Below are 12836 nucleotides of genomic sequence, written 5' to 3'. Positions count from 1 at the left end.
ATCAAATATGAAAACACAAGCATGTTTCATTATGTTCGAGATATGGTTTGTAAACCGGTCAGGTGTGCTATTGCAAAATTTGCATTGTGAATTTAAGGAGGAAGAACGCGATTGAGAGAATGGGGAGGACTGTGATGTTTTCCATTTTAAATTTATTGGAATATATTAAAAATATTTTTTGAAATTATTGATTAACAATTTAAATAATAACTAATTATTAATGAAAAATATTTTTCGTCACTAAATTTGCCTCTATATAAAATGGGGTGGAGTGTAGATTTTAGATAAGAATGGGGTGGAGTGTAATTCTAACAAACCTTGAGGGGGTGCGTGTACTTTACTCTATCATCTATTATATCTCATATTTTCTCTCTCTTACTTTTTCTTTTCTTCCTATCTCTCTCTTCATTACACCTCTTCCACCTCAAATGAGAGGTGTGTAAGTAACATTATTGATCGATTATCATATTCCCACTCTGCTCTGCAAACCTCGTTCGCTCTCTCTCCCCCTCTCTCTCTAACCTCGATCTCCTTCCTTCTCCGAATTCACCACCCGATCTCCGACGACGAGTTTCCTCACCAAAACCTAACCACTTCCTTCTTCAATCTACAGAAATGGTGAGCTTCCGTTTCAATCTCTTCTCTCGCAACCGTAGATCTGTACCCATCTCACTTCGATTCGCTGTTTTCTCATCACGCTCGTCACTATTCGAATTCTATATCTCTAACTTGAAACTCTAGCCTCCTGATTTTGCTTTGTTGTTTGTTAATTCATGCGGTTTCATTTCAAATGGGATCTATTGTGGAATTTGTGCACTGACTCGTTTTTGTTTGTTTGTTTGTTCATTTGTTGCTTGATTTTACAGCCTCTCAGACTCGAAATCAAGGTACTACTGTTCTCTTCTCTTGACTTTTGATTTCAGAATTATTTGTGTTTAGTTGCTGAGAAGTGCTTGATTGGATTTCACTGCTTAAACTGACTTGTTGTGTAAATTTGATCAGCGAAAGCTTGCGCAAAGATCAGAAAGAGTGAAGTCTGTGGATCTACATCCAACAGAACCATGGTACTGCTTTGTCCTGTATTGTTTGATTTCGTATATAGAATTATTTTATAATATGAAGCTGAATTTTAAACCGGGTTTAATGTAGGATTCTAGCAAGTTTATACTCCGGAACTGTCTGTATTTGGAACTATCAAACTCAGGTATGTCAATTTTTGTAATTCAGATGATGTATATTGTTAGAGCATATTTAAGGGACAGAACTGGTAAATGAAATGGTGAAATTCCTATATGCTAGCGGGTTTTTTGTTGACTGATATCCAAAGTATACTCGTTTTGCATAGTAGTGCTTATATACAATGAGCTGACGATTTAGAAAATAATGGGGCTATTTATGATGGCTCCGTTCAAATCTTAATCAGTTGCTTTATTCTCTTTCTTTTATGAAAAAAGAACTAGTGTAGTAGTGTTTACCTATATTACTCGAGAGCATTGTTCAAGTTGTTGGTGTTCTGCTAAAATATAATTAGGGTGCGTTTGGGTAAAGAGCTTAATTGAGCGCTTATGGTAATAAGCGTTTATCACATAAGCGCTTATTCGTAAGCTAATTTGAGAAACTTAATGAAATAAGCTGAAAATAGGTTATGCATAAACATAAGCTCTTATTCATAAGCTAATATGAACAACTTGTGAAAATAAGCTCAAAACAGCTTCTTGGTAGAACATAAGCTATTTACATAAGCTCTCCAAGACACTTGCATAAGCATTTATGTTATAAGATAAGCTCAAATAAGCTCTTCCAAACGGAGCCTTGTTTATATAGCCTTACATATGTCTAAGCTTCAAGATAAATTTAACATTTCCCTTGATAGAAATATCTGGTCCTTTCAAACTTATAAATTGTGATTATATGTAAATAATTTCCATCTGTATGAAGTTAGGAGGAAGACCTTTGGCTCAATACATGCAGCAATTTTTGAACAGGATCAACAAACAAATTTCTAGTAACTATGTAGTCACTACTCACTAGTCATCCTATAACGAATGGCATTTTAAAAGAAACACTAAGTGAATAGATTGGCTCCTCTAATGATCTTTTGTGTTAAAGATGAGTTGGGGATTACTGTGGCTAGCATTTTATACTTTAAAATTGATTTAGTTGTGTTGTGGGATACAGTTACCAAAATTAGTAGAAACATGATTTCATAATTTCTGTAATTAGGATATATATGATTTGTATCTAATTTGTACTGATTTTATTTCCTTAGTTAGGTCAGTTATAGTCTATATATAGTAATGTTGGGTAGTTGTATGAGAGATTTATACCCTGGTAAACTCACCAAGTTCCTTTGGGATCTGTTTGAGATTGGGTTCAAATCCCAACAAGACCGATTTGGTTCCACTTTAACTTATCATCCCTATTCAAGGTCCTATATTGACTAGAGATATGGCCAAATAAGTCTTCATGATGGGTAGGGCAATCCTCAGTTCCTCACCCCCTAAACTAGCTTTTGAGGTAGAGTTAGGCCTAAGTCTGAATTCTAAGATGGTATAAGAATCTATCCTAGGGCTAGATCTATTATTGGGCCACTTGCAGATGTCCAATCCTGCAACTTCACAATCCAGCCCTACATGAAGGGGTGTGTTATAGGTTCCACATTGGCTAGACATAGACAAATAATCCTTATGAATGGTAGGGCAATCCTTACCCTTAAGATAGCTTTTAGGGTAGAGTTATCCAGTCTGGATCCTAAGATCCTCCGACCTCCCCCGACGCATAAAAAAGAGAGTGAATTGTGTAATAGTGTTTCATGAAACCAATTATTTAGTTGATGCCAAATGACAAGTTCCCACCAAAATGTTGTAGACTAGTAGTAATTCCTATTTGACAGAAATCGATAGTTTAAAAGTTCCCTATTTGGGCTGAGTGTTTATATCAAATTCCATCCGTATAAATATTTATTTAAAATTTATTATGACATTAAACTTTGTTTGTTGAGCTGTTTAAGGCATATTTTTTTAGTTTGATGAAGTGTGGGCTTTTGTAGATTTAATATAACTTTGTCTCTGGGTGCTATTTGACCCTCTTGTGCACCCAAAAAAAAATACCTTCATTTACTTGGAAGAATTTTACTCTTGTGCCTAGATCTGTAGATTCTGCTTGTTATTCCGGTTCTACTTTATTCAGTGAGGCAAACTCTTCTTGTTTGCTCTATCATAACTTCATGGTGTCTCTATTACCATTTATAATTTAATTGACTGATCTTCATTTTATGTATTCATAGATTGGTCTTAAAAGACTGCTTTTAACTCTACTGCGGAATGTTTAAATTTATTACCAGACTCTCCTGTTTTGGTGTTGCAATTAACTTTAATTTCTTTGATTCTGTTTCAGACCATGGCCAAGTCTTTTGAGGTTACTGAGTTACCAGGTACGTGAACTTTTCAGTCTGTTTCACTGTTTATATATCTGCCTCTTGATTCATTTGCTTGAAGCCATTTTTTCTTTGTATTTTTCGTAGGTCACTTATATATGTCATGATTTTGCAGTTAGGTCAGCCAAGTTTATTGCACGCAAGCAGTGGGTTGTTGCTGGAGCAGATGATATGTTTATTCGTGTATATAATTACAACACAATGGATAAAGTTAAAGTATTTGAGGCCCATACAGATTACATCAGGTGTGTGGCAGTCCATCCTACTCTTCCTTATGTGCTGTCATCATCTGATGATATGCTCATTAAGCTTTGGGATTGGGAAAAGGGCTGGATCTGTACCCAGATATTTGAGGGGCATTCACATTATGTCATGCAAGTGACATTTAACCCTAAAGACACAAACACCTTTGCCAGTGCATCTCTTGATCGCACCATAAAGGTATGCACCTTTTCTTTGTCTCAGTTTTTCTTGTATTTTCTCATTTTTTCCATGACCTATGATATAATATAATGCGTTGATGTCCTTCGCTTTCAGATTTGGAATCTTGGCTCTCCTGACCCTAATTTTACGTTGGATGCCCATCAAAAGGGAGTGAATTGTGTTGACTACTTTACAGGTGGTGACAAACCTTATCTAATTACTGGTTCTGATGATCAAACTGCCAAGGTTTGTTTTTTATTTTTTTATTTACTCTTCATCTGCCCTTTAATTTCTTTGCCTGTGTATATGGGTAGGAATAATTACACCAGTAAACCCTATGAAACAGGTATGGGATTATCAGACCAAAAGTTGTGTCCAGACTCTAGAAGGCCACACACACAATGTATCTGCTGTGTGCTTTCACCCTGAACTTCCTATAATCATTACGGGCGCTGAAGATGGCACAGTGCGCATTTGGCATTCGACAACTTATAGGTAATTTAATGCTCTGCATAGAATACTGAGTTGTGACTTGTGAGCTTTATCTTTTTCTTAACAACACTTTAATTGCTCTGCAAATTTATTATTACTTTTTTTTTCTACGGTAAGCAGTAAGCTTTCTTTAGATTTTACTAAAATTAGTCTGATTTTATTTAAATATTCTAGGCATGTTAAAAGTTTACGGTGGTTTGATCTATTTGCAGGCTTGAAAACACATTGAACTATGGTCTTGAAAGAGTTTGGACCATTGGATACCTGAAGGGTTCACGTCGGTTAGTTTTTCTTTTTTCTTCTTTAGATAAATACTTGCAAGTAATTCTGATTTCTGAGTCTCATACTTGGGCCCATTAATCATGTTTAGGGGGACAGTAGGATCAAGTATTGCCTCTATAATGAAGTGTTCATATCTGATTAGATTACCGGCTAAAAACCTTATTTCTCCTTTTCTCCTTATGTTTCACGTGATCTTGTTTGCTTTTATGCCCTGTTTGGTTTAGGGGAGAAAGAGAGAAGAGAGAAGATGAGTAGAGAGAAAGATGTGAGAAATAGAATAGATTTTGTAGGTTGTTTGGTATGATAGAGATAAAAGAAGAGAAAGAATGACGTGTAAAGTTATATTTTGTGCAAAAATTCATTTTTATCTTAACATATATAATAAAAAATAGTGATAGTGATAACTTTAAGGGTAAAACAAGGAGTGAAATAAAGTTGCAGCAACTTTATTAATTTCTCTTCAGAATGAAGAGACTGCAAAAAGCTACCAAACTCTCTCTCTGCAGTCTCTCTCTGCTGTAGAAGATTCATACCAAACACACTTGGTATTTCTATCTCTCTCACATCTCTCTCTCTCTCTCTCGCATCTCTTTCTCTCTCACTTCTCTTCTATAACAAACAGACCCTTAATCTGGTCAGAGATGCTGGGCCTCTCGTGTTTTTTCTTCTCTTGAAAAATCAGTCTCTTTAAATCCTCCATTATGATCAACTTTACCAAAACATCTTTCTTTGCAGGGTTGTGATTGGCTATGACGAAGGAACTATTATGGTCAAACTTGGCCGAGAAGAACCTGTAGCCAGCATGGACAACAGTGGAAAAATAATTTGGGCTAAGCACAATGAAATTCAAACTGTCAATATAAGGAGTGTAGGAGCCGATGTGGAGGTATGGCTAATTTTTTACCCTTTTTTGCTGCATATTATGCGTGCAATTGGTAGTGACGCACACATGTACCACCGTTTTTAGATTGCTGATGGAGAAAGGCTGCCTTTGGCTGTTAAGGAGTTGGGCACCTGTGATCTCTATCCACAAGTGAGTAAACAACATTTTTCTCAATAATATGATGCTATTTTTGCATTCCTTCTCTTTTTTGTATTTATGCTCACATTATGCAACACTCGACAGATTTTACGAAACAAGCATATTTACATTTTTTCAGCAAATTGGACATTTTGGTAGACATAACATTTTTGTTGAACCCGGGCTGAATTTTTGGTTTTTGTTTTTTTATATTTTATGCAAAAGCCTCTTTATTTATAGGATTGATTTGTTCATTATCTTCTTGCTCGTTCTCCTCAGTTCCTGTACAGATGAGTATCTGTTCAAATAAATATAGGTTTTATTGTTTAATGTTAGTCATTTGCAGTCAAAAGTCAATGACAAGAATGAGTTGGTATCTGAGAGAACTATTGTGTACTCTTCATTCCATACTCAAATAAATGAGCTTTTAAATAATAATACATTCCTTAGTCAAATACCACTGTAGTTTGTTTTTTCATGTATGTTGGCTGATGATTGACTGGAGATTTGCTGTTTTATATCCAGAGTTTAAGGCACAATCCAAATGGAAGGTTTGTTGTTGTTTGTGGGGATGGTGAATATATTATATACACTGCTTTGGCGTGGAGAAATAGGTCATTTGGTTCAGCACTGGAAATTGTTTGGTCTTCCGATGGAGAGTATGCTGTAAGAGAAAGCACGTCCAAGATTAAAATTTTCAGCAAAAATTTCCAGGTTACTTAAACTTTATTTTGAATTGCTTTTTCATTTTATGATTTGGCTGTAGATGAGAGTGATGGTGACCAACAAATTCTTAATATTTCTTTAACGGGCAAGCAAAATGCGTCTTTCCATTGATTTACTGTTAATGACAAGGACCGCCTAATAAAACTATGTTGGCAATAAATTTGCCTCAATTTTTTAGATTCCAATCCAGTGCTGCTAACAAGACTTTCAATTTTTTTTATCCATAATGTTAAAACCTGACTTTTTTTCTGAAAAGTAAAATTCTCTCATTGCTTGAGCTGTCTGCTAAATCAAATAGTTTTCTCTAGGAAAATTTTAATTGAAGTTGAGATTTTCTGTATTTCAGGAAAAGAAGAGTATCCGACCAACGTTTTCAGCCGAAAGAATATTTGGTGGCACTGTATTGGCTATGTGCTCAAATGATTTCATCTGCTTTTATGATTGGGCTGAATGCAGGTTGATTCGTCGTATTGATGTGAACGTGAAAGTGAGTGCATTCATGAAGTGACATCTGGTTTTCATTTTTTCCCTTCTCTATCCTTGTTAATTTTCTTATTTTCCTTGTGTCAGAACCTCTACTGGGCTGATAGTGGTGATCTTGTTGCGATTGCTAGTGATTCATCATTCTACATCCTGAAGTACAATGTGAGGATTCTGACATAATCCTTCTCTTACAGTTATATGCTTTCTATGTAGTGCATTATATTTTCCCTAAGTTTTCAGTTAAGTGAATATTTGGTTTGGTGGCACTTTACTGGTGAAGCTCTGTAAACATTCTCACTTCCACTGTTGCAGCGTGATGTTGTTGCATCATATTTAGATAGTGGAAACCCAGTAGATGAGCAAGGTGTTGAAGATGCCTTTGAGCTCCTTCATGAAATGAGTGAACGTGTCAGGACGGGTATCTGGGTTGGTGATTGTTTTATCTACAGCAATTCTTCTTGGAGGCTTAATTACTGTGTTGGTGGTGAGGTATTGACTCTTTTCTCATTTAGCTTCAAAATGACTCCCATTTTATTTATTGAACCGTTTGTAATCATTGTGATTTTACTTCTTTTATTTGAATGACTTGTTGACTAAAAGTATCTTATGAAGCCTGTTGATGCATAACATTATGAATATAGGTAACTACAATGTTTCATTTGGACCGTCCTATGTACTTGTTGGGATATCTTGCCAGCCAAAGTAGGGTCTACCTTATAGATAAAGAGTTCAAGTAAGTGGATCAATTATTTGCCTTACTCAAAATCTCTCAATGCAGTAGTCTTGATTACTTTCCTCTTTGTTGGTTGCTTTTTTTTTTCAGCGTTATCGGATACACATTGCTTTTAAGCTTGATTGAGTACAAGACTCTTGTGATGCGTGGTGATTTGGAAAGGGCCAATGAAATTCTACCTTCTATTCCAAAAGAGCATCAGAACAGGTAGTTGTTACTTTTGGTTACTTTGTTACAGAAAGACCTTTCCTTTCATTATTTGGAAATTATGTTTGATTTATTTGAAGAAATACTTTTTTATAACAGGGTTATGCTTTATAAAACCATGTAGTTGCACTAACCAAAAAAAAGGAAAAAAAAGTGTATGTAGATAATAATCTTGCCCTTTCTATCTTTTTGCAAGGAAAGTTTTGGTCTGTTTCCCTGAGTAGAAATGTTAGCCTGCTTAGAAATGAAAGTCGATCTTCTGTGGTTTTGTTGACCGCAGAATCTTTTGACACTTATATGGTCATAAATTGTTTACAACACTTTGCTTCTTGCCCATTTGATATGTCATTCTGGACTCTATCCAGTCTGCTTACTCCTTCTATATCATAACCCGGTATTCTTTTACGACATTAATGTATAATCTGTGTATATACTTGTTTTTATGTAAAGTACATTTTTAACTTGTCTCTTTTATTTAGAATATTGTTCTATCAGTATCTGGTGTTTACTTGGACTTAAGTTTCGAAGTTTGATGTTTAGATGCCATGGCTTTAATTGCATTTATATACTTTTTATGGCAGTGTGGCTCGTTTCCTGGAATCGAGAGGGATGATAGAGGATGCTCTTGAAGTAGCTACTGACCCTGACTACAGGTTCGATCTAGCCATGCAGCTTGGGAAATTAGAAGTTGCAAAGGTAAGTTCATACGTAAAGGAGATATTACTTGCAAACTTTTCATACCTTGGGTGTCTAGTGTTTTCTTTCTTTCCTTTCAATGAGTTTGTCTTGTTAGTTCATATTGTGAGTTATGAATCCTCTCTTTTTGCAGGGTATTGCGACAGAAGTGCAGAGTGAGCCTAAATGGAAGCAGTTGGGAGAATTAGCCATGTCTTCTGGAAAGGTTTTTGTCTCTGCCAAATGAATCTTCGTTTTTGGTGATTTCTGTAATACTGGTTGTATTATATTCCTAGATATCAATGTCCTAACCTATTTTATGTGAGTGCCCTATTAATGTGACGCTGAGCATGGCCACGAATAAGAGGATTCTGTGGTTTTAATTAGTGCCAAATTAAGATAGTTTAGATAAATGTTTATGCTGTTTGGAATTTGTGTTCAGATGCTTTGGGTTATGTTTGAATGGAATGGATAGAGTGTAAAGATAAAAGGAACATATCATATTGTAACCTCCCAAATGCCCAATTTTTTATAACCTCCAAATTGGGTAGTTTGAAATGGAATATTTCTTTTTTTTAACACACACTGTACTCTTCTTTTGCTTCAACCACATAATTAAAAGGTTATTCTTGGAAGTGAAATCTCTAATCCACTCCATTAGTCATCATTGTGACTTCCAAACGATGGTGGCAGGCCTCCTTCCACTGCTTCATTAAAACTTAAAAAAAAATAGAATGGGATTCTTTTACCATTCTACATAATCCCATTCTAGATCAGTCTATTATGGATCACTCCCACTCTGTCCCTTTCAAAACTGCCTAACATATCTTGTGCTCTAGATGCTGATTCTAAATTTCTAATACATGATTAGGATGTCAAATATTTATTTTATACTTGTCACAATCTGTAATGATTCTGGTGGCACTTGATGTTGATTATTGTTGGTTATCTCTCTCATTCTAGTTCAGCTCACTTTATTATCTGTTCTTGCAGTTAGAAATGGCTGAGGAATGCTTAAAACATGCAATGGATTTGAGTGGGTTGTTGCTGCTATATTCTTCTTTAGGAGATGCCGAAGGGTTATCAAAACTTGCAACTCTTGCTAAAGAGCAAGGGAAGAACAATGTTGCATTCCTTTGCTTATTTATGTTGGGTAAACTTGAAGACTGTCTTCAACTGTTGGTAGAAAGGTAATCTTATAGAACTTTGCTCTTTTTATTTATCTCACTGGCACGGAGAGAGAGAGAGAGGGTTGAATGGACTACTGTTAGATGTAACTGAGTTATGCATTTGGCAGTAATCGGATTCCGGAGGCTGCTTTAATGGCTCGATCTTATCTCCCAAGCAAAGTCTCAGAGATAGTGGCAATTTGGAGAAAAGATCTCAACAAGGTAATTTGTTATTGAGATATATATTATTTACTTACAATGGAATGTTGTGCACATGATATTGTGGGTAAGGAATTTCCGTTCCCATTATATTGCGTTGTCCGGGAATTCTTATCATATTGATCTTGCAATCATGTTGACAGATGGCATGAGAATTTAAAATGTTATTTCTCATATTTATTTGTTAATACACACAGGTTAATCCAAAGGCTGCTGAATCATTGGCTGATCCTGAGGAGTATCCTAATTTGTTCGAAGATTGGCAAGTTGCTCTTGCTGTTGAATCTAAATCTGTAGAAACAAGGTCAGTGGAGAAATGCACACTTTCTTCGATCATTTGTGTTTTGAGTAATGTACTGAACATCTCCAAAAAGTGTTTGTACTAACTACTTTTGGTCTTCTATAATAGGGGTGTTTACCCTCCTGCGGAGGAGTATGTCAACCATGCTGGTAAATCACATGTAACCCTAGTTGAAGCTTTCAGAAACATGCAGATTGAAGGGGAACAACCTCTTGAGAATGGGGAATCTAGTCATGAGGTATAACATAGAACTAAACATAAAATTTATCAAAATATTCTCATGACTAAATGATATTGTATTATTTTGCTGCTATGGAAGGAATAAATTTATAGCTCCAATGGATAGTTAGTACTTGTGTTAGACTGTTGCAGTGTTGCTTTATGTTGTTTTTATGTCATTTTGTCTCAGTTGGCTGAACATAATGGAGAGGAGGACCATACCGAGGAACACGAGGAACAAAATGGAGAGGAAGGCAGCCAAGAGGAGGGAGTTGTAGTGGATGCTGATTCGACTGATGGTGCTGTCCTCATTAATGGTAATGAGGCTGACGAAGATTGGAGTGCCAATAATAAAGAGGACCCATCAACATAAAATCAATTAGTCGTGAATGTGTGAATCAAAATTTTGTCTCTAGTGATTGTTTCTGAAGTGCTATTTCTAACTCCCTTTTTGATAATTAGCTATTTTAATTTTTTACTGTTATTACTCCAACTACATCCGAGTCCCCCAATTCTAGTTTTATTTTTGTGTATCATAGCTATACTACAACCAGGCTGTATATTTGGGAATTAGAGAGGAAATTATAATTACTTCCATTGTCAGTAAGGAATCATTGACCAAATCTCAGGAACTTCCTCTTAATTTTGTACGGCGAACTGTGTTCGGGTGTTGTGACATTTTGTTGCTTGAGCAATCATTTCTTAGATATTGGTCTAGTGAGCATTTTAAAAAACAAAATTGTTTGTTCTAGTTTGGTCAAAGTTTGTGATGAATTATATTAGAACCCCCACCCCACAACCTGCAAATAGGGGTGGAAATAGGCCAGGCGGCTCGTTAGGGGCCTATGGCTTGGCTCGTTAGAGGCTCGGCTCAGCTCGGCCCGTTTATTAAAAAGGTCAGGTTTAGGCTTTTTTAAAAGCTTGTTTAACTAAAAAGGGCAGGCCCAAACTATTAAAAAAGCCTATTTGGCCTAACAGACCGGCCTATTTATATATTATTTTTATTAATAATATAAATAAATATAATATAATAATATATTATTTGATTTTTTAAAACTGATGTATAGTTTAGTATAAAAGAAAACCCCAAGTCCCTACCCTAACCTAGATTAGAAACGTTCCAGACATATTCAATGATACAGATATAGTTTTTGAAATGCAATGATACATGTTTTTTTATTAGAAAGTAAAGTGCAATGATATATAAAAAGCTTATTAGCCCGCCAGCCTATTCTTTTGATAAAATTGTCTGTTAAATAGGCTTTTAAGCAGGCTTGTAGGCCAGGCCAGACCTTAGAAAATGCTAGGTCAAGCCACAAAATTTGGCCTATTGATAGGCCACAGGCCAGGCTTGGGCCACGAAAAGATAATGCAGGCCAGGCCTAGGCCACGCGAAGCTTGGCTCGGCTCGGCCTATTTCCACCCCTACCTGCAACAACCGTCCACCACTCTTTTTTCGATGAAATCTTCACATGCACCCCACCAAATTTTCCGGCAAGTCATCGCATCCTCCCAGAGTTAGTAACATTTCTTAGACTGTAACAAAATAATATCTTACCAAAACTACATCATTATGGAATTGGGTTTCGAGACACGCACTTGGTAGCGAAAACTATGCAACTGTCAATTTAGCCATAGACATCGTCCTCACCAATTTTACAGCGCCTCAACTCCCTCTTCTATCGACATCGATGCAAATGATTTCTTTGTTGACTTCCACACTTCCCTCCCCAACCTCAACGGGTTCGGGCTTCATGTGTTTGGCCATGGAATACATAAATCAGGGGAAATTGGGAAATCAACGGAAATTGGGACAGTAAGGTTCTGTCCGGGAGTAATGGATTTGAGGATTCCATGCTCAGAAGGAACAAGACAACACATGAGGATTCTGAGCTCAAAAGGAGTGATCTTATCGTCACCATCGGTGTTGAACAGAGTGAAGACTTCCTTTATGGAAGAAACTCGGTCATCGCTCAAATTCTTACCCATTTTTTTTTTTGCTTTCATGAATAACTTGATTGTCTTCAGTTATGTAATTACAACGACATCATAAGATGATGAAAAAATTGTAAGTCATCTTCACTCTGTAATCGACTCAAATCGATGACAAGGAGAAGTAGCACCCTCAACCACTCCTACCAAACTCTCTCATTCTCACCGTCAAACTCTCCCACACCATCCTCTGACAATTCAGCATCACTAAAAACAATGACGTCCTCTTCCTCGCCCCCAACAACTTCCCCTAATGTCTTGTCTAACATTTCTGATACACGAGTTAAAAAAAACATTTATGATACACTTTGTGCCCTATGTATAGATCATTTTTAAATTTCAATAAAATCATAATCGCTTCCATTAAAAACCACAAAAATTAATTTGAGCACTAATTAAGTAAAATTAATTTCAGCCCACGTCCCTTCATGTTCTAATTCAAAATAAAAGTGTGAAAC

General features: G+C 36.1%; 1 protein-coding gene across 1 annotated transcript; it reads left to right on the top strand.

Annotated features, from left to right (window-relative positions):
- Positions 1-439: 439 nt before the first annotated feature.
- On the top strand, positions 440-11036 carry LOC130745860 (coatomer subunit beta'-2-like). The gene is made up of 24 exons (XM_057598263.1): positions 440-618; positions 867-887; positions 1003-1064; positions 1150-1204; positions 3397-3433; positions 3552-3877; positions 3974-4105; positions 4206-4354; positions 4564-4632; positions 5369-5519; positions 5601-5666; positions 6180-6368; positions 6727-6867; positions 6951-7025; positions 7176-7352; positions 7505-7596; positions 7687-7803; positions 8385-8499; positions 8633-8704; positions 9472-9668; positions 9776-9869; positions 10064-10170; positions 10276-10405; positions 10577-11036. Exons 1-24 carry the CDS (start codon positions 616-618, stop codon positions 10757-10759), a joined length of 2760 nt encoding a protein of 919 aa, XP_057454246.1. The 5' UTR covers positions 440-615; the 3' UTR covers positions 10760-11036.
- The last annotated feature ends 1800 nt before the right edge of the window (positions 11037-12836 follow it).

This window comes from Lotus japonicus, chromosome 3 (genome assembly GCF_012489685.1).
Source record: "Lotus japonicus ecotype B-129 chromosome 3, LjGifu_v1.2".
Classification (NCBI taxonomy): Eukaryota; Viridiplantae; Streptophyta; class Magnoliopsida; order Fabales; family Fabaceae; genus Lotus; species Lotus japonicus.
The sequence above is the reverse complement of the archived record's forward strand: the minus strand, read 5'-3'. Positions and strand labels throughout refer to the sequence as shown.